Source organism: Diaporthe amygdali (genome assembly GCF_026229845.1).
Source record: "Diaporthe amygdali strain CAA958 chromosome Unknown NODE_34_length_500367_cov_65_467389, whole genome shotgun sequence".
Taxonomy (NCBI): domain Eukaryota; kingdom Fungi; phylum Ascomycota; class Sordariomycetes; order Diaporthales; family Diaporthaceae; genus Diaporthe; species Diaporthe amygdali.
The window spans coordinates 324,003-340,401 of record NW_026517054.1 but is presented as its reverse complement, the minus strand read 5'-3'; the positions used below and the strand labels follow the sequence as shown (position 1 = coordinate 340,401).

At 51.4% G+C, this 16,399-nt stretch overlaps 4 protein-coding genes across 4 annotated transcripts; 1 reads left to right on the top strand and 3 right to left on the bottom strand.

Annotated features, from left to right (window-relative positions):
* Window positions 1-529: 529 nt before the first annotated feature.
* On the bottom strand, window positions 530-1,849 carry J7T55_005511 (uncharacterized protein; the record flags this gene model as incomplete). Its single annotated transcript, XM_053133010.1, has 1 exon — window positions 530-1,849. One exon carries the CDS (start codon window positions 1,847-1,849, stop codon window positions 530-532), a length of 1,320 nt encoding a protein of 439 aa, XP_052989126.1.
* Window positions 1,850-6,239: 4,390 nt separating this feature from the next.
* J7T55_005510 (uncharacterized protein) lies at window positions 6,240-8,739 on the bottom strand (the record flags this gene model as incomplete). Its single annotated transcript, XM_053133007.1, has 4 exons — window positions 6,240-7,169; window positions 7,230-7,632; window positions 7,690-8,560; window positions 8,625-8,739. The coding sequence occupies 4 exons, from the start codon at window positions 8,737-8,739 to the stop codon at window positions 6,240-6,242; spliced, it is 2,319 nt and encodes a 772-aa protein (XP_052989125.1).
* Window positions 8,740-10,166: 1,427 nt separating this feature from the next.
* J7T55_005509 (methyltransferase domain-containing protein) lies at window positions 10,167-11,138 on the top strand (the record flags this gene model as incomplete). The annotated part of the gene is made up of 1 exon (XM_053133006.1): window positions 10,167-11,138. The coding sequence occupies one exon, from the start codon at window positions 10,167-10,169 to the stop codon at window positions 11,136-11,138; it is 972 nt and encodes a 323-aa protein (XP_052989124.1).
* A 250-nt stretch (window positions 11,139-11,388) lies between these two features.
* Window positions 11,389-12,522, bottom strand: J7T55_005508 (uncharacterized protein; the record flags this gene model as incomplete). The annotated part of the gene is made up of 1 exon (XM_053133005.1): window positions 11,389-12,522. One exon carries the CDS (start codon window positions 12,520-12,522, stop codon window positions 11,389-11,391), a length of 1,134 nt encoding a protein of 377 aa, XP_052989123.1.
* Between the last annotated feature and the right edge of the window lie 3,877 nt (window positions 12,523-16,399).

The following is a 16,399-nucleotide window of genomic DNA, read 5'->3' as shown; positions in this document are numbered from 1 at the left end:
GTCGGATCATAACCTGTGTGTAGCCTTGATAGCTGACACTGTCGTTCCCAGCTTAGACATTTCCAGGATGGCTAGTCCAAGTCACGGTACGGTCGAGACGCCACGAGTTATACTGAAAGCAAGATACCAAGGGCCGAGTGGTCTGTTTAGTATGGACTAGCTGCGAGTGTTCTAGTTCTCCTCCACAGATTGCCTTCGAGATTCCCTCAGTGACCTACCGGTGTGAGTATGCTCCGTCCATACCCTCGGATCCAAACCCGGCCAGAAGCTGCCTCGAGTGATCCAGCCATGTCCCATTGACACCAGAACCATCCCTCTACCTATTCCCTATGTCACCATTCTTCCTCCAACGAATTTGTTCCGCCAAATCATCTACGTCGTGTCGCAATGCACATCCAGTGCGTTTTGGGGTATCGATGCTATCGCCTAGGCGCCTCGTGTATGTTGCATGTGGAATCCCAATATTTCAAAACAAAAAACGCATCTGCACTGTCTGGCATTGCTTCTCTCTCGTTCAATTATACCACGTTCAGTGTTTCCTTGCACGGTCCTTCTGAGAAGCGCGTGCTGCTCCGGCAGTCGAGGCATGTGAAGACGAAGACGGCATACTAGGGAGCCCCATCTGGAAGCTGCCAGCGGGGTACGTTGTTGACATGCTCCCCGGTAGCATTGGGCTCTGCCCAATAACACCGGTGCCGACCATTCGCGCCGAGTTAGCCAGGTACCGCTGGATGACGTCGTCGTCGCAGTTGCCGTGCATGAGCAGCTGGTTCTTGAGCGTGAGAACCTCCTCTCGAAGGCTCCTGGCCGTCTGTGTAAGCTCCTGATGCTCGGTGCTCATGGCCCTCTCCGTGGCCTCCAATTCCGCCACGGCGACCTTATTCTTGGCGCGGCACCTGTTGGCTGCCGCTCGATTGCGCGCGCGTGGGTCTGGTTCTGAAGGCTTCGAGGAGCTCGGTGCAGGAGGCTGGGAGGGTATGCTGCTGGTCGCCTTCGTCTGCTGGCTGCTAGGGCTATTCTGCTTTTTCTTGTCATTGCTGGTAATAGTGCCTATGGGCATTCCGGCTGGAGCGAGTGGATGCTTCGAAGAAAGACTTGGCACGGAGTTGTTTCGGTGGCTTGCCCCCTCGCTCTTGGTCTGTGTCGAAGTAAGCCCGGATGACTGCCTCCTCTTCTTTTTGGAAGAATGCTCCGCCCGCGGCTCGAAAGGCATACCCAGCTTCTTCGGCGAGGCTTTTGTGCTGGCAGGAGGTGGTTCTGCGATGCGGCCACCGATCTTGCTCGGAGAGCCCGGACTATGGCTGCTGGCTGGAGTAGACACGTCACACATACTCAGGCTCGACGACGTCGTGGCCCTTGGTGCTGGCGGTAAGCTCCCATCCGACGACCAGGCAGTCCTCACCATGGGCTCAAAGCTGCTCATCCCAGGGACGAGCGGCACAGTGGGATTGTATTGTGGTAAAGATTCAGCAGACACGATGGGGTTGTCTAAGGGGACGGAGCTTGTCGACTGGGGTCCCCACGGGTTGTTATGGAATCCGGTGAAACCGCCACCAGGCCCAGAGGCTGCCGGAAGGCCAAGCTGAGCATCTACGAGTCTTGGGTCGATCGGGACTGTGCTGGCGCTGTTATATTCGAAAGAACCTAAGGTCGGCGGATAGAATTGGTCGTATGCTGCGAGTGGCTGGGTGAATGGGTGTGCCTCTGGAGCTGGCTGCGGAACGAGAGGTCCAATTTGGGCTGGGAGTCCATCGTTTTCGGTGGGCCCATACGGCGTCTCATCTGGTTCAGACCCAGCCGGGCCCGTGATCTCCAGATCTTGTAAGGTTTGGAGTGTCTCAGGAGGCATCCTGAGAAGTTCGTGTCCTTGTTGAAAGGGTATTAAGGACTGTTATTGGTGCGGGTGGCTTGGGCGCAGGGCGGGGCGAGTCGTCGCAATCGATATCGAAGCTGTCTAACAAGTGGCAAGCATGCTTTGTACAAGCAGGTTTCGCTTGATGACTTCACAAGGGTTCCGTCTCGGGGGATGCTGATCGTTGGGCGTCTATTCTTGATTGATAATCGTCGCCTGTCGATTTTCGAATGCCGGTGCGAGGGAGGGTTGGACCGAACGAATGTGGCAAAATGATTATCGCGATGAGCGGGACCACACCACACTGTGTAGAGAGACAGAGACGACCTTGGGGTTATTCAAAACAACGATGAGATGCTAAATGTCCTGCAGCATGGTGTAGTTAGAAAGAATGTGAGTGGCCAATGGACCCCGGAGTGCTTCCCAGGCGAAGCGTCCTGAGCGTCGGGATCAGCAAGCCTGAATTGTAGGACAGTGTACGTCACACTTGACCGAGAGACGCACCTAATCACGCAAGGCCATAAGCCGAGGACAGCGAGTGATGAATGGGTGAGCCAGGGCCCTCGCCCGTGAAATATGCAGACAACGCAAGACTGACTGCAAATAATACTGGGGAGAACGTAGGGCTGGATCGGAGCAACTCCGTGCTGTCAGATGGATGTTAGCGAGTGTCTTCCCTTTCCGAGCACTCTCGCCCTCTGATCTGCAGGGACTACATTGTCTTGAGCCAAATGGTCTCAACAAGAGCCCCAAGCCGACAGATTCAGATTTTGCTAAAGGAATGTTGAACGATGCAAAACCCGAGAAAGTACCGTTTAGATGTAGCTGAAGGAGAAAATGCGCCCCCACTAGTTCGAACAGCGAATCCACCCACAAGGGGTTCTCCTAGCCAGCCTGGCGGTCTTGGAAGTACTGTAGTACCGGGAAGTTTTCTGGGCGTTTTATGAGGTTGATAGTGCGATTCTAGAAGCTTTCCGGGGCTCCAAGGGACCTCCAAGGTTGGTCTCTAGTGCAGATCCTAGGTTTCTAGCAGCCCTGAAAGAGGTTGATGCCTGTGGGGCTGTTTGCTTTGGACAATAGACTGCGCATAGACAGCGACGCCGGATCACAGACTGCAATATAGGCACCAAGAAGACAAAAGTAGCGATTGACCGGATCACTGGCGTCGTCTTTGATCTTCAGGCGAAACCCGACTTCTCCTCAAGGCAGGGAGAAAAACCACTCTTGTCCCCAGATAACAGCAAAGTATTCCGTACCTCCAGTGTAATAATACCGGAAGAAGGACAGTAGACGTGGTAACCAATGATCAGCAGGAAAGGGGCGGCGATGTGTCCGGAATTTCTGATTGGAGGATCAATCAGAGGACCTGATAGGTCAATCCAAGCGTCCTTTTAAGTTTGAGGTTCGAATCTGAGTGGAACTTCTCCGTGGGCAAACATGATGCGACGGGCAAAGGGAAGAAATAGCGATCTCGATGGCAATTTTTCAGAAGGGAGCCGCGGAAATAGAACAAAGGCTATATATTGTCGAAACAGATTGTCGCGCCCCGAGAAAACAGGCTGCACCCAGGATCAAGATTCCAATGCCGCTGACTGACAGGGCCCCACACCATCTGACAGATGCGCTCGATGAGCAGTCCCCTGTGGATGCGCCGTTTGATGGGTCGATGTGGGTGTTCCCACTGTCTTGGACGACTTATTCAGGCCACACAACAACGCTTCCCTGCTTCCGTGACCAGTGCCCACAACAGATCGACAAGCTCTAAACCAGGGACCACCCAGTTCTCCCACCGAACTTAGCAGAACCGAGAGTGAGATACATGCAGAATGCATAACAATACCACCGCAACCGGCCAGAGTTCTTCATCCTGACAGTCGTCGTCTCAAGAGACGGTTGGGAACTCACACCTTAATCTAAAATGCCACCATATACCGATCTCTGCCTCCTCTGCGCATTCTGCAACCATTTGGCAAGGAAAGACAGTCGACACGTGAAGTACCAGAAGTGACCATTTCGACTTGATTTTTGGCATAGGCATCATCAAAGCGGCAAGGCTGTTTTCCCAGTCATGGTTTCGTCAGTACATGCGGGCTGCGCCCAGAGATGATACACAACCTTGCACGGATCTGAGGGGCGATGGGCTATCCTCCTCGATGTTACGATCTGAATCTGGTATGGGTTTTCTTTGTCATCCTTCAGACCCCGATGCACAGCCGATGATGATAACACCGGACACACCTCCAAGATCAGAATCCCCATAGCGGCTCATTCACATGATTGGTTGCTCAGTGGGTGGGACCCTGAAAGCTGCTGAACTCGTCCATCTCGCATCGCGTTTCCGACCTCGCCTGGCTTCCCGTACCTCACTGAATCTATCACCACCTATCAAGTGGCACCCACTGACTCAGATTATCCGGCAGTGATTGCTTGGATAATGCAGAAAACACATGTTGTATGTAAATGGCGGTATTTCCTGTGCCTTCCGAAGCACCATGAACATCAACTCAATTCAGGCATGATGTTTCCCAGACTTCATACCTTCTTAACCCCTTCATCAAGCAGCTTTGATCTAGGTGCCCGTGGCACCTCCGCACAATGTCAAAACTGGTCGTCTTCCAGCTTCCATCCAAGATGTATCCTCAGCACCATCAAGTTTGGGCTTCTATGAAAACAATCTTTCGTGGGTAATGGGGGCTACAGGAGACTGGGGATGGTAATTACTTTGGCCTAGTCACGCCGTCTGCAGAGTTCGGCGGCTTGCATTATCACAGAACCCCAGCACAGCAGTCAAACGTGTCCAGGTGGTCCCAGCCCCTGAATCACTCTGCTGGCCGGCTCGTACCTCAAACTTGGAAGACGGCGCCCAGAGCCCTCACCTACCAGCATCCAATCGTGTACGACCGGCTCTTGATTCAGCTGCCAGGCCGCCGATTGTCGTATCGCTGCACACAACGTCCATTTACGGACATGGTGAACGCATGTATATGCATTTAGGAAGCTTGGCAGAGCATCGTCGCGGCGTAGGCGTCCACTCCTCAGTGGCCACGGGTCAGTCGACACCCGAGAACCAATGTACATGTACGTGATGTGAGTGAACTTTCGGAGGCACTTAAATTAAGTAGGATACAGCGTGTCTCTGCTGCTCAATCACGTCACTACGATAAATCACGCGGCTGGGAATTGTCACTGTTGTTCACGACCCTGAGTGTCACGAAGGACCTGTTGACAATCCATAGTGTTGACTTCACTATTCTCAATGCGAGACACGCAGAAATAATTATGCTTTTCTCTCATGGACGTAGCCTTCCTTCGGAGACGCATTTCCGGAATTTGGGCAAGACTTTGTGATTATTGGCGCTTCAAAGTCGGATCTCGCCGAACCCAAAAACAATGCCGGAGACGCAACATGAATATTGCACAAACGCGTAGTGCCATGTGAAACCACCGCCAATCAGGACTCATCAGCAGAAGTATGCCTGGTGAAAGTTCGGACGACATGCCACTATCAACGTCACTCCTTTATAAGCTTACTTGTCCAAATTCAAGTCAGCGATGACGCGAATAATTAGAGTTTAAGTTTTTTTTTGGATGCCGCATCGGGATCTTAAGCGGCATTCCACATCGAGCTGTGTTGGCACTTGCTTCCGTCCTGACCTGTGCCTGCCACGAAAACTTACTCGGTCACTCAGAGGAAAATTCCGTCGAGGGCGTGCGGAAGACGTGTGGGGGGTATTCGCTGTTGGGCATCAATGATCAAGGTTTCATCTGGCCGAATTGGTGAGCCGAATGGGGGCTTTGCAGCCCGGATGACCAGGCGATTTGTCAGGGCGGGCCGCGGGAGATTTCCCGAACAAGTTCGTCAAGAGCCAACGAGAGAAGCCACCCTCCCTGGTGGCAGAGATCGATCCGGTGTTCGTTCCATGCAAGGTATGACTTTCCTCGTCTCCTCCCCGCTCCGCCGCCCATGAATGCAGTACCGTCCACGTACCGCTCCTCCTTCAACCCTCGGTCCTAGCGCTGTCCGAATGTGAGGGCACATTGTGACTGTGTCTTCCCATTGACGATACCTCAAACGGCCCTGTCGAAATTCTACAATTCTCTAGCACAATGGCTCTACTGTCTGATCTTCCAGATAATTGCGCAGGGGACGAGTTTTTTTCTTCTCCGATTACTGGCACGCTCGAGCGAGGAATCATGAAGGCTAACAAACAAATCGAGAAACCTGTTGGAACCGTCAAAATGATTACGTAGGACTCAATGCGCTTGGGAATGTACGACAGCACAAGGAAGCCACTCAGGCTCATATCACTTTCAGGAAGCACGCACTGGAAGTTCGATCGTGTTCCTCAATACACACCCGTCTAGCAAAAGAGCAATAGAACGAATGTCAAATCTCGTACACTCCCTTCCAGCGGATGTCCCTGCTACTCGAGCCTACATACAAGTCGTAGCGCCCACGCTGCATCACCCAGCTCTGCGAATCCACGTCCCAGACACTCAGGTCCCGCCTCGTCAGCTCGAAGGTTATCTCGGCCTCCTCCGCAGGATCAAGCTTCACCTTCTCAAAGCCTCGGAGCTGCTTCGCCGGCCCGCCTGGGATGCCGATGTAGAGCTGCGCAATCTCCTCCGCGGTCACGGTCCCGGTGTTGGTAATCCTAGCTGAAACGGCGGCCACTACTTCCCAGATCGAATCACTTGCAATAACGCGCTGTGACAGATTGCTCGATAGCGGGGCGGATTGAACAGAACCACCTGTATACTCAAACGTGGTATAGCTCAGTCCGAATCCGAACTCGAAACGAGGCTCGATGTTCTTCGCGTCGAAATGGCGATAGTCGATATAAACTCCCTCCGTGTAATTACACTGCGGGAAGTGGTCGTCTTTCGAAGCAGGCTTGCATGGCTCATACAAGTCTCCATAGTCGCTCTCGTTCCGGGCCAGGGTATATGGAAGCTTGCCGGATGGCGATATCTCGCCAAACAATAAGCTTACAAGGGACTCGCCGATGTCCTGGCCAGGGAGATGCGCTATGATCGAAGCGGTGACGTTCGGGTGCTCAATCCACTGGTCGACCAGCCGGATGCCAGCAGCGTGGATGACAACGATAGTGTTGGCACATTTGGATGCGACATTCAACACTAATCCGTCGCTGAAGTCGTCATGCAGGCCATCTCGATCCCAACCCTCAGTCGCCATTGCGTTGATAAAGACCAAACATGCATCGGACATGGGATTGACAAGCGGATTGCCAGAGCTTAGATCCCAGTTCAGGTACGTCCCGTTCTGTCTGGCGCGTTGAGTCAAGGCGCCGAATGGCTATTTTCTTAGTCAGTACAATCCTAATACCAAATTAGAGACACGCTCAGGAAGATTTACAGAATCGATATACGACGGTCCATTCGAACCGCTTCGGCCGCCTGCGAATATGACACCATCAGGAGCCCGTTGTGAAAAGTGTGCCTCAAAACCCAGGACGGCATCACCCATTTCCGGCTGGGACTCGTATCCGAGTTCGAATAGCTTGTCAATGTTTTTTGTAGGCGGCGCCTGGGCGTCGTAGCCAAAAACGGACAGCATTTTTGGGTGCTGAAGTGGTAGTGCTTTGTTGATATTCTTCACAAGCACATGTCCCGCCGCGGCCCCCTCTAGAAGGGTCGGGGCTGCGTCGGGGCTGCGTGCGTCGATGAGATCGTGTGGCAGACTTAGGTTTTGGATACCGACCCCGGGTGTGGGAAAGCTTGTCTCATTCTGACCCAGCAAATACCAGGCGGCAAGAATCCTGATTGGAGTCGGGGTCAGCCTCAGTATAAATGTAATGAGGGGGGTATCTCCTCACCTGTTCGCCATGTCGGTAACTCTATCCTCAGAAATAGTGCCATTCTTAACTGATTCGGTCAAGTTGCCAGCCCAACTAGTTCCATTAGGCATGATCATGTCGAGCCCAGCGAGAGCCCCAGCTATCCCACCGGTCCTGGCGTTCCAGTCCGAGACGACAAAGCCCTGAAACTCGAGCTCGGTCTTCAGGAGGCCGTTCATCAGCTTGCTGTTCTGGCAGCCGTACGAGTTATTGACCCGGTTGTACGAGCACATCACACTCGCTGCTCCTGCACGCACTCCGTCCATAAAAGGCCAAAGATACAGCTCGTGTAGAGTCTTGTCATCAATATTGGATGACGCAGCCTCAGTGTCGTTGTAAGGCCGACGCCAGGTCTCTTGCTCGTTCGCTATGAGATGCTTCAGATTCGCCATGACCCCAGCCTCTTGGATGCCCTTGATCGTTTCCGCGTTCAACGCCCCTGACAGGTATGGGTCGACGGCAAAGCCCTCCCAGTTGCGCCCTCCGAGTGCAGTCCGTCCTAGTGGGCCGGCGACGGGCCCCAGCGCGATGTTGACTCCCTTGATACGGAACTCTTTGCCCATCTCGAGCCCTCGCCGATACGTCAGGTTTCGGTCCCAGCTGGCACCGACATGTATGCCGCTGGGATAGGAGTTCGTGAGGTCCGCAGCCCTCACACCGTTACCCGCATCCTGGAGGCACAAGCCTGGCCATCCGAGCCTCGGTACGCTTCCAGTGTTACCACTGCAAGTATTGGCGGGGTTGGTGTAGCCGCTGGTGATGTTGAGCTTCTCCTCCAGTGTCATCTGGCCCACCAGAACCTCCGCGGCATCGAACGCGGAAGCCCAGCTGCCGAGACCTTTGGCATGGGCTGTGCAAAGCATCAAGAAAAGTCAGCCCGGTACCTCAAGGTTCAGCACAGTGTCTTGACTTACGGGCTGGGTAAACAGGGGGCGATTGGCCGTAGAAATCCGCATCAGTGAGAGCATGTGCCGCGGGAGCACCTGCCAGCGCCAGAATTGGCACGAGATGGGTGAGGCTCGACCGCATCGTCGCTCATCTAACGATGATGGGAATTGGGAATATGGCTTGTAAGAACATGCAGACGCGCAACCGTGAGGTGACGTGAGGATTTTATGGTCTATGTCTATTCCCTGGGACCCAAGGTACGGCGCAGGGGTGAATGCAGCTTGCCCGGGCCGGGTCGCCTGCGCCGCCTGCCAGCCTAGCTTCTGGCGTGTATACCTGGTCGTAGCACTTGCTCTGGTCGTGCAAAAAAGCGGTCTACGGGTGTCATCGCACAGGGGTAAACAAAGCCCGACAAACGCTGGGCACTTGGGGCAACCGCGAGATCAACATCAGTTACAGAACCTGAACCCTGGCTTTGGTAATGCGCTCGGGGGAGGTCAGGCCGAGGCAAAGGCGATTTCAGTGCTCCAGAGGTCAGACTTGATGTCAACATATTGACACTGCTGCTGTTGATAAAAACCAGCTGCACCTCTCGAATCATGAGGCAAATACCATGAGAAAGTAAATTTTTTTTTTTTTTAGAACAGTAGAACTTTGACTCGGGAGGTCGGCATCCTGAGGACGCTGGATTTGTAGCAGCCCCTCCCGCACTATGGTCATTAGACCAGCTTACATCGCGTTCAGGATTCGCACGACGGTCGTGCTGCAACGCTGTAAGGTGGGTGCAATAGTTTTTTTTCTTCTTTTTTTTCTCTTTTTCTTGGAAATATACATATATATATATAGGAGATCAGCTTGTATGTGTTCAATTATGCAGCAAGCATTTCAAATTCTTACTCTCAGGATTTTTCGAGCGCGTGGGACCGGCGGGTTTCCCCACCGGTATACGTGGCTACGCAGATATTACCTAGGTAGTATTTGAATATGTAGTGCTGACTTGATTATAATACGCCGTCAAAGAAGCATTCATGGAGGCATCGTGATCTGATGCACTATTCGTTCTAGCTTGCTGCACCCCAAAAGTTTATTCCACTCAATTGGGGACTCTATCAAATCACATTGTAGTTCCATGCTGGAGGACGCCGCCAAGTGGTTCGCTCATGTCAACGGCAAAGTTCCGCATCTCGCCATGTCACGGCACCGAATCATCGGGTACTAGCTAACAAAAGACATGATAAGATGTGCTTTGAATAGTGTCAGCTTAGAGGCTGCTTCGGATGGTATGCTTACGAACTTCTGGGGTCCGGACATTAAATATCACAATGCCTTTCCCACCTCTCTACAACTACTGGTGTAAGTCAATCCTCCCTCAAACCGGAAAGTCGTTGAACTTGACACCACAAGCTGCCTTGAGACCTACTTAGACAGGCTGTTCGTGGAGACAAACTTCGTTTGCATGAGCACTGTTCTCTACCGATAACCATTTCTAGGCACAGTCTCTTTGAACATTGAAAACAGATTTTATTTCTAGTCATTTCACAAATTCTGCTTGTACCACGTCGGCTATAATGTCCGAGACCACCAAACCTTTGCCTTTCTCTCTGCAGGCAGATGATTGGAAACAGTATCTCCAATATCGTCCAGCATACCCGAACTCTTTGTGGCATGAATGGCTTGAATATCATCAAGGTTCTTTGAGCTCAGCACATGACCTTGGAACGGGCTGCGGAATCAGTGCGGCCAGTCTTCTCTCCGCCTCACAGGCTAGTAATCAGCCCATTGGACAGATGATTTTGTCCGACCCTTCAGAGAGCAATATAGTCACGGCGAGGGGGATGTTGAGGGCGGATCATTATCCTGGCACTAGACTTTTATTTCACCAGAAGATGGCTGAGGATTACTTCCTTGAGCCGAACTCTGTCGACATGGTCATCGCTTGCGAGTGCCTTCACTGGACAGATATTGATAAAGCGATCGCCACCATCCACGCGAGTCTCCGTCCGGGTGGCACCCTCGCAGCGGTCTTCTACAGTGTTTCGAGCTCTCAAATCCGCGACAACAAGCGTGCTGACACGGCATGGAAAGCATTCCGCCAGATGCATTACAGACGGCTAATTGATGAAAAGATAGAGACATTCTTCGCGCGCATAAAAACTTCTCAGCTCGGGATGGGCCTGGACTTCGTGCCTTTAGAGAGGGACAAATGGCAGGACGTAAAGAGAATATACATCAATGTGCCTGATGGGCAAACCGAGTGGCCGATGGAGGCCGGCGTCTTGGAACTGATTAAAACTAAGGGTACGTCCAGAGTTGATAGTGAGTACGACAGCTTTGAGTGGCGTGACGACCCGGATGGTTGGGGCATCAAGGACTACACCATGGAGAAACTAAAGGAGATGTTGATCTCCTGGCACTTTCACTACGGTGATAAGGATTGGCAAAGCAAAGAATGGAGAGAGTTAGAAGCCGCTGTTGCTGAGGGCTGTGATACATTTCATCTCGTTTTCCCCGCCACGGTGATTCTGGGCCGAAAGAAATGATTGTTCATAACTGGATATGTTTCGAAATACTCGTTACGCTCGTTGATCAGAATTTTGCTATGTTGGGGTCATCCTGAAACCACTCTCTACCTACGTATACTATGTATATTGATGTACACATCAGAAACGTTCTCATGAGCCTGTTTCTATTTTGACTGCAGCCACAAGCAACGCCAGTAATGCAAATGTTTTCTGATTTATCTGCAAGTCAATGCTAGATTTACTTAAGCTGATCCATTTATGATCGCTTCTACTGCGAAACCAAATATCCTTCAGGGCACATTTGCTCGGCAATGTCTCTCCATACACCGAATTGATGTGCGAGTCCGGGATGGGCTCTTTCCCGCAGCTGTGTAACGTCCTGGGCGGAGTACATCCATGGCTTTCCGAGAGCGGTGAAATGGATTATGGAGGTATAATCGTAAAGTTCCACAAGTTGCTTGTATATGTCACTTTCCTCCGAAAACGCCATTTCAGCTTTCATAGAGGCCAGAGGCACCTGATCGTCGTCCAGTGGGCCAGAGCCCGTTTCGATTGGTAGCCCTAACTTGTTAGCCATTTTTGGGCGCGAAAGAATTGAATGATCATGTCTGGCGTGTTGTGTGTCTTCTGGATGATACCAATTTGGTAGGTCCCAGGCCTCCCAATGACTGTTCAAAGTCACATATTCACCATTAAGGATCATGGCCGTACTTCCCAATTCGTCGTTCAGAATGTCCATATCCCACTTTGGTTCCGCTTGGACAGAGTCTTCATCAGTCGGTAATGTGTTGTTCACTTTGTCCCAGAGCCGGTCGCTCAAATTAATCAACATGAATGCGCTTGAAAATACCGCCTCCTCTGGTGATAGCCAATAAGCCCGAGGCGCAGCGAGGTCCACTTGGGGTATGTCGGAAAAGAGATTGTCGAAGTGCCTTAGAATGAGTTGATCGCTGTCGACGAGGAGCACTCGGTTCAGACTGTGGTCCAGTTTGTGCATCTTGAAGACAACCAATTTTAAAAGACAGTCTTGATAATAGTGGCCGAGCTGCAGCCGTAACTCTGGCGTCTTTTCCACATGTACTGTTGCCCCGGCGGCAGCAAAAGCATCGATGTAGACTTGTGGTACTTTCTCAGAGGCAAGCACATGGATAGGAACTGTGCTGCTCCTAGCTTGCAGTTGGTGGATGTTAACAAGGGCAGAGCAGGCATACGAGACAGATGTTGCGTAAAACACGTATGCAAACCCAGCATCTATTGCTTGCTTCTTGGAAAGGCGAAGAATGTTGTTCCGGAGGTCATTGATCTTGCTCACATAATAAATTCTAAGTAGATTGTGATAGAAGAGAATCGTGAGCAAGGCCACAGCGGCGAACGTCCAGCTCTTGCCACGTATCTTGACCATGATTTTACAGGTAAGGAGATTCTGAGATGTTGGATCAGTCTGTAAGCAGAATTTAATCAGGAGGAGATGCCAGGGAATAGACTGTCCAATTTGTTACCCTTTGTTCAATCGGTCAACGTCTAAGGCATGCTGGACTGTTCGTTGCTGCCAGTGAGCGCGCACCGAAATGAGGCTCGGAAGCTCGTGAGATACCGGTCAAGAAAGTGTGTCTAGTTACCTAGCTTCCCAGTCCGGGGCAAACTAGTAATGGCTGGATGCAACATATAACGGGTCTAGGAAGAATTCAATAAGTCGATCTCTCCGGATTTGGGAGTGGTCATCGCGCTACGCATTGTGCACTGGCACAAATTTTGCTCCGGCAATCCCAATTTGACCTAGCAACGTTGGTTTCCCGATCATATGTCAAGACTGGTTTCTTAATTTAATTCCTCCTTCAATACCTAGTCTACAGAGTCACTTTGCATGCGTATTGGCATGTGTATTGTATTATTGACGTGCGAAGAATGCTGTGAGGGTCTCCTGAGGATATTGCATTCGGAGGCATCCTAAAGAAAGTAATTGTCGTGACTTATAAACCGCATATATCTTCCAAACAAGTTAATTTCGTGTTTGAGCCCGGGCCAATACTAAGAAATCAGGAGTAATTGTCGATCATCTCCATCAGAACGGCATTGACTTCACCAGCGCGAGTAATACTCAAGAAATGGCTACCCCCGACCGACACTGTGACTTTGGTTGATGGAGAAGCAGTGAAGAGCTTGATCTGCTCATGGGCTAGCGTGTCTGGCCATATGACATCTTCTGATCCCTAAAATATCATCCGGTTATCGTCAGCGACAATGGACTTGTCTGCGAAAGCAGCGAGCTAAGATTTGGGGCGGGACTGACTCACATGTAACCAATGAACGGGGCATTTAACATCTGATAGCTTTGACAGAAGTCCATCTCTTTCGAGCAGGCACAAGACCGCCATCCTGGCCTTTTTGCGTCCTTCGTCACCGCTGTATAGCTTTCTCCAAGTATCAAACCAAAACTGTAAAAGCTCCGGCGTACTGCCCTCACCAAATGCCAGCGCTGGAACGTTCCTGCACCAGTCCTCATCAATGATAAAGTCTGGAGTCGGTTTAGACCAACGATCCAAGTACGGAGAGCAGACCGCATGAGCATCCCAAGACCCTTTTCTTCGGGTGTCTTCTGACTCGCAGTCCATTGATGTACCGATGGGTATAATACCTTGAATCTGTGATGGAGGTTACACTCAAGATTTCGTGTGGTTCACGATGAGACGGGAAATATTGAAATGCCTGGCAGCTCACCCTATCTGGAGCCAAAAGAGCCATACGCGCGATTATGAATCCACCTTGGCTGGTCCCCATAGCAAAGGCTTTCCCAACACCGAGCTTGTCCATCACCTGCAAAGCCATGATCGCGGTATCCCAGTAGGTGAAATGCTCAGTAGAGCATACTGTAGCTCCATGACCGAGAGGTTCAATAGCCAGGAGATTCGTCACGCTCGCAAGCTCTTCACACTCGAATTGTGGGCGCCAAAATGCAACAGTGGTGTGCAAGGCATTGATCAGCACACATGTGGGTTTGTATGGATCCAAAGCACTTTTAGTACCGGATCCTGAGATTGCATAACCTGCTTCGATGCCTCCAAGGTGAGGGACCCTAACAGTGAGTGTGGCTGCCATATCTTGAAGGGTATGGATTATAAGAGGAGCGATATTCAGAATAATTGGCAACAATACTAGGTGCTGAATTTGGCGGCTATATACTAATGATCTTAAAATTGGTTGTCTTCTGCTTCTCGGAGTTAAGAATCTTCGACCGAGGAGTATGTGGAAGAAAAGAGGACTGACAGGTCAAAAACCAGATTCGACTGGACGGCGACCCCGCGGTGTCTATGGAAAATGCAACTGCCGTGCACATAGGTGACTGGCTTCGAGAAGGCCAACCAGCCTTTTGCAATGTAATTGAGGAGATGCCGGGCTACGAACCAAGATTACGCAAAATCATGCACAGTGGTACGATTTGTCTTAGCATGTCTATGTAACTTCCCGCAAGATCAAAGAAACCTACCGCTCCTGTGCCCAAGGAAACTTACTATCTGATGTTACGAACAAACTTTGGGGTTTCCTTGGTAATGCCAAGTCAGGACCACGGATCCCGGAACAAATCATTCTTGCCATGCCCTCCCCCTCCACCTTGCTTGATATCAGAACCATTGACAACCACGAAATTCGATCCTCTCTCAGTCGTCTCTATCAAGGTCGTACGTGCCGATAACCACCATAGAATCGACGGCGATCTTCATCCTCCATTTCGCAACGTTCCTTCCACCGTCGGTCAACCTCAGCTTGTATCCTATGCTCCTGCTCCCGAAGTCGCTGTGCCCTGATCTTCTCTTTTTCAACAGCTATCCTGGCTACCTCTGCATCATGCTGGTCTGCAAGTGCCTTCTGATGTGCTTCCGCGCCCTTCTTTTCCTGGTCTTCCTGGTCTTGTCGTTCCTTTTCCAGCTGTAGATGCCTCAACTCCTTCCTTACCTCTTCCCTAACCTGCTGTTCACGTTTCTCTTGTTCTTCCCGGGTTTTCTTTTCTCTGTTTTCTCGTTCCGCTTGTTCCTTTTCTATTTCAGCTTGAATGCGTCGCTCTTCAAGCACAGCTTCGTGGGCAACTTTCTTGTCATGAGCCTTCTGTCTATCTTGTTGACTCTTTCCCGACGCTGTGCGCGCTTCGCGTGCTGCTTCACGCTTTGCGGTTTCCGCGTCAACTCTGGCTTCGAACTCTTTCTTCGCTTTCTCCTCATCCGCCTTTCTCTGCTCTTGAAGTCGACGGCGCCTCTCCTCTTCCTCGGCAAGTGTTCGGAACCTCCTTTCAATCTCGGCCCTGATCACAGCTTCGATGCGATCCTCTTGATACCGTCTTGCTTCGGCTTTTCTCTGCTCTTCTTGTGCGATCATTTCGCGGTCTAAAAATTTGGGGTTGCAAAAGATTAGCACTCCTAGAGCAGTAATGGGGCGACGCCGGTAGATAATCCTAACAGGGAACTCACGTTGGTAACAGGTCCACGGAAATTCTTCACGGTCGATTTCCCGCGGGGCCTGACGGCTGCAGCCCTGGATCTTGCACTCTCCGTGCACGAGACAGAACTTGGCTGTGGGATCTCGTTGCCTCGCACAAAATCCATTCAGGGCACTGCGGGGGCCTTGGCAAGTATGTTCCTGGCAATAAAGTGACTTAACCTTGATATCGTCAATCCAGGCGAAGATGAGATGTCTCTGACATCCATAAGCTCGGCAATGACCCTTCCTGCGAGGTCCATCGCGGCCGATGGCGCGGTCAGGAGGCCTTGTGGCGGCTTCTGTCGATGGTGAGACTTTTGTAAATTCTTCCTGAGTCACATGTGCTGAGTCATTGTAGCATTCCGGGCCTGATGAGGGGCCTCCTGTCTCGTCACTCCCTAGCAAAGCATCTGCGCTCTGCTGTCGATGTTCCTCCTCGCCCCATCCAACATCGCTGGTTTCACCGTAGCTGCCGGCGGCGGGGTCCAAGTGAGCGCCCAAGGAAATCTCGTCTGACACTGATCCTGCATTCATGAAGTCTTGAACCGTACTACGGTTGCAGATTGTTGATTCCACAGCGCTAGCATTAACAGGGTCTTCGGATCCTCCAGCATCATATACTGGTAAAGATAGAATAGCAAGACGCCTAAGATGACCGGTAATGTGTTCCCCCATACTACCGCGGGCCTCTTCAAGTCCACAAAGGGGACAGGACTCGAAGAGCTTTCCCAAATATCGTGCACTTTTATCAGTTAGCAAGCCAAGTTGCGTATCCGTTAGCTTAGAGTGATGAACAGCCTTGATGTGCT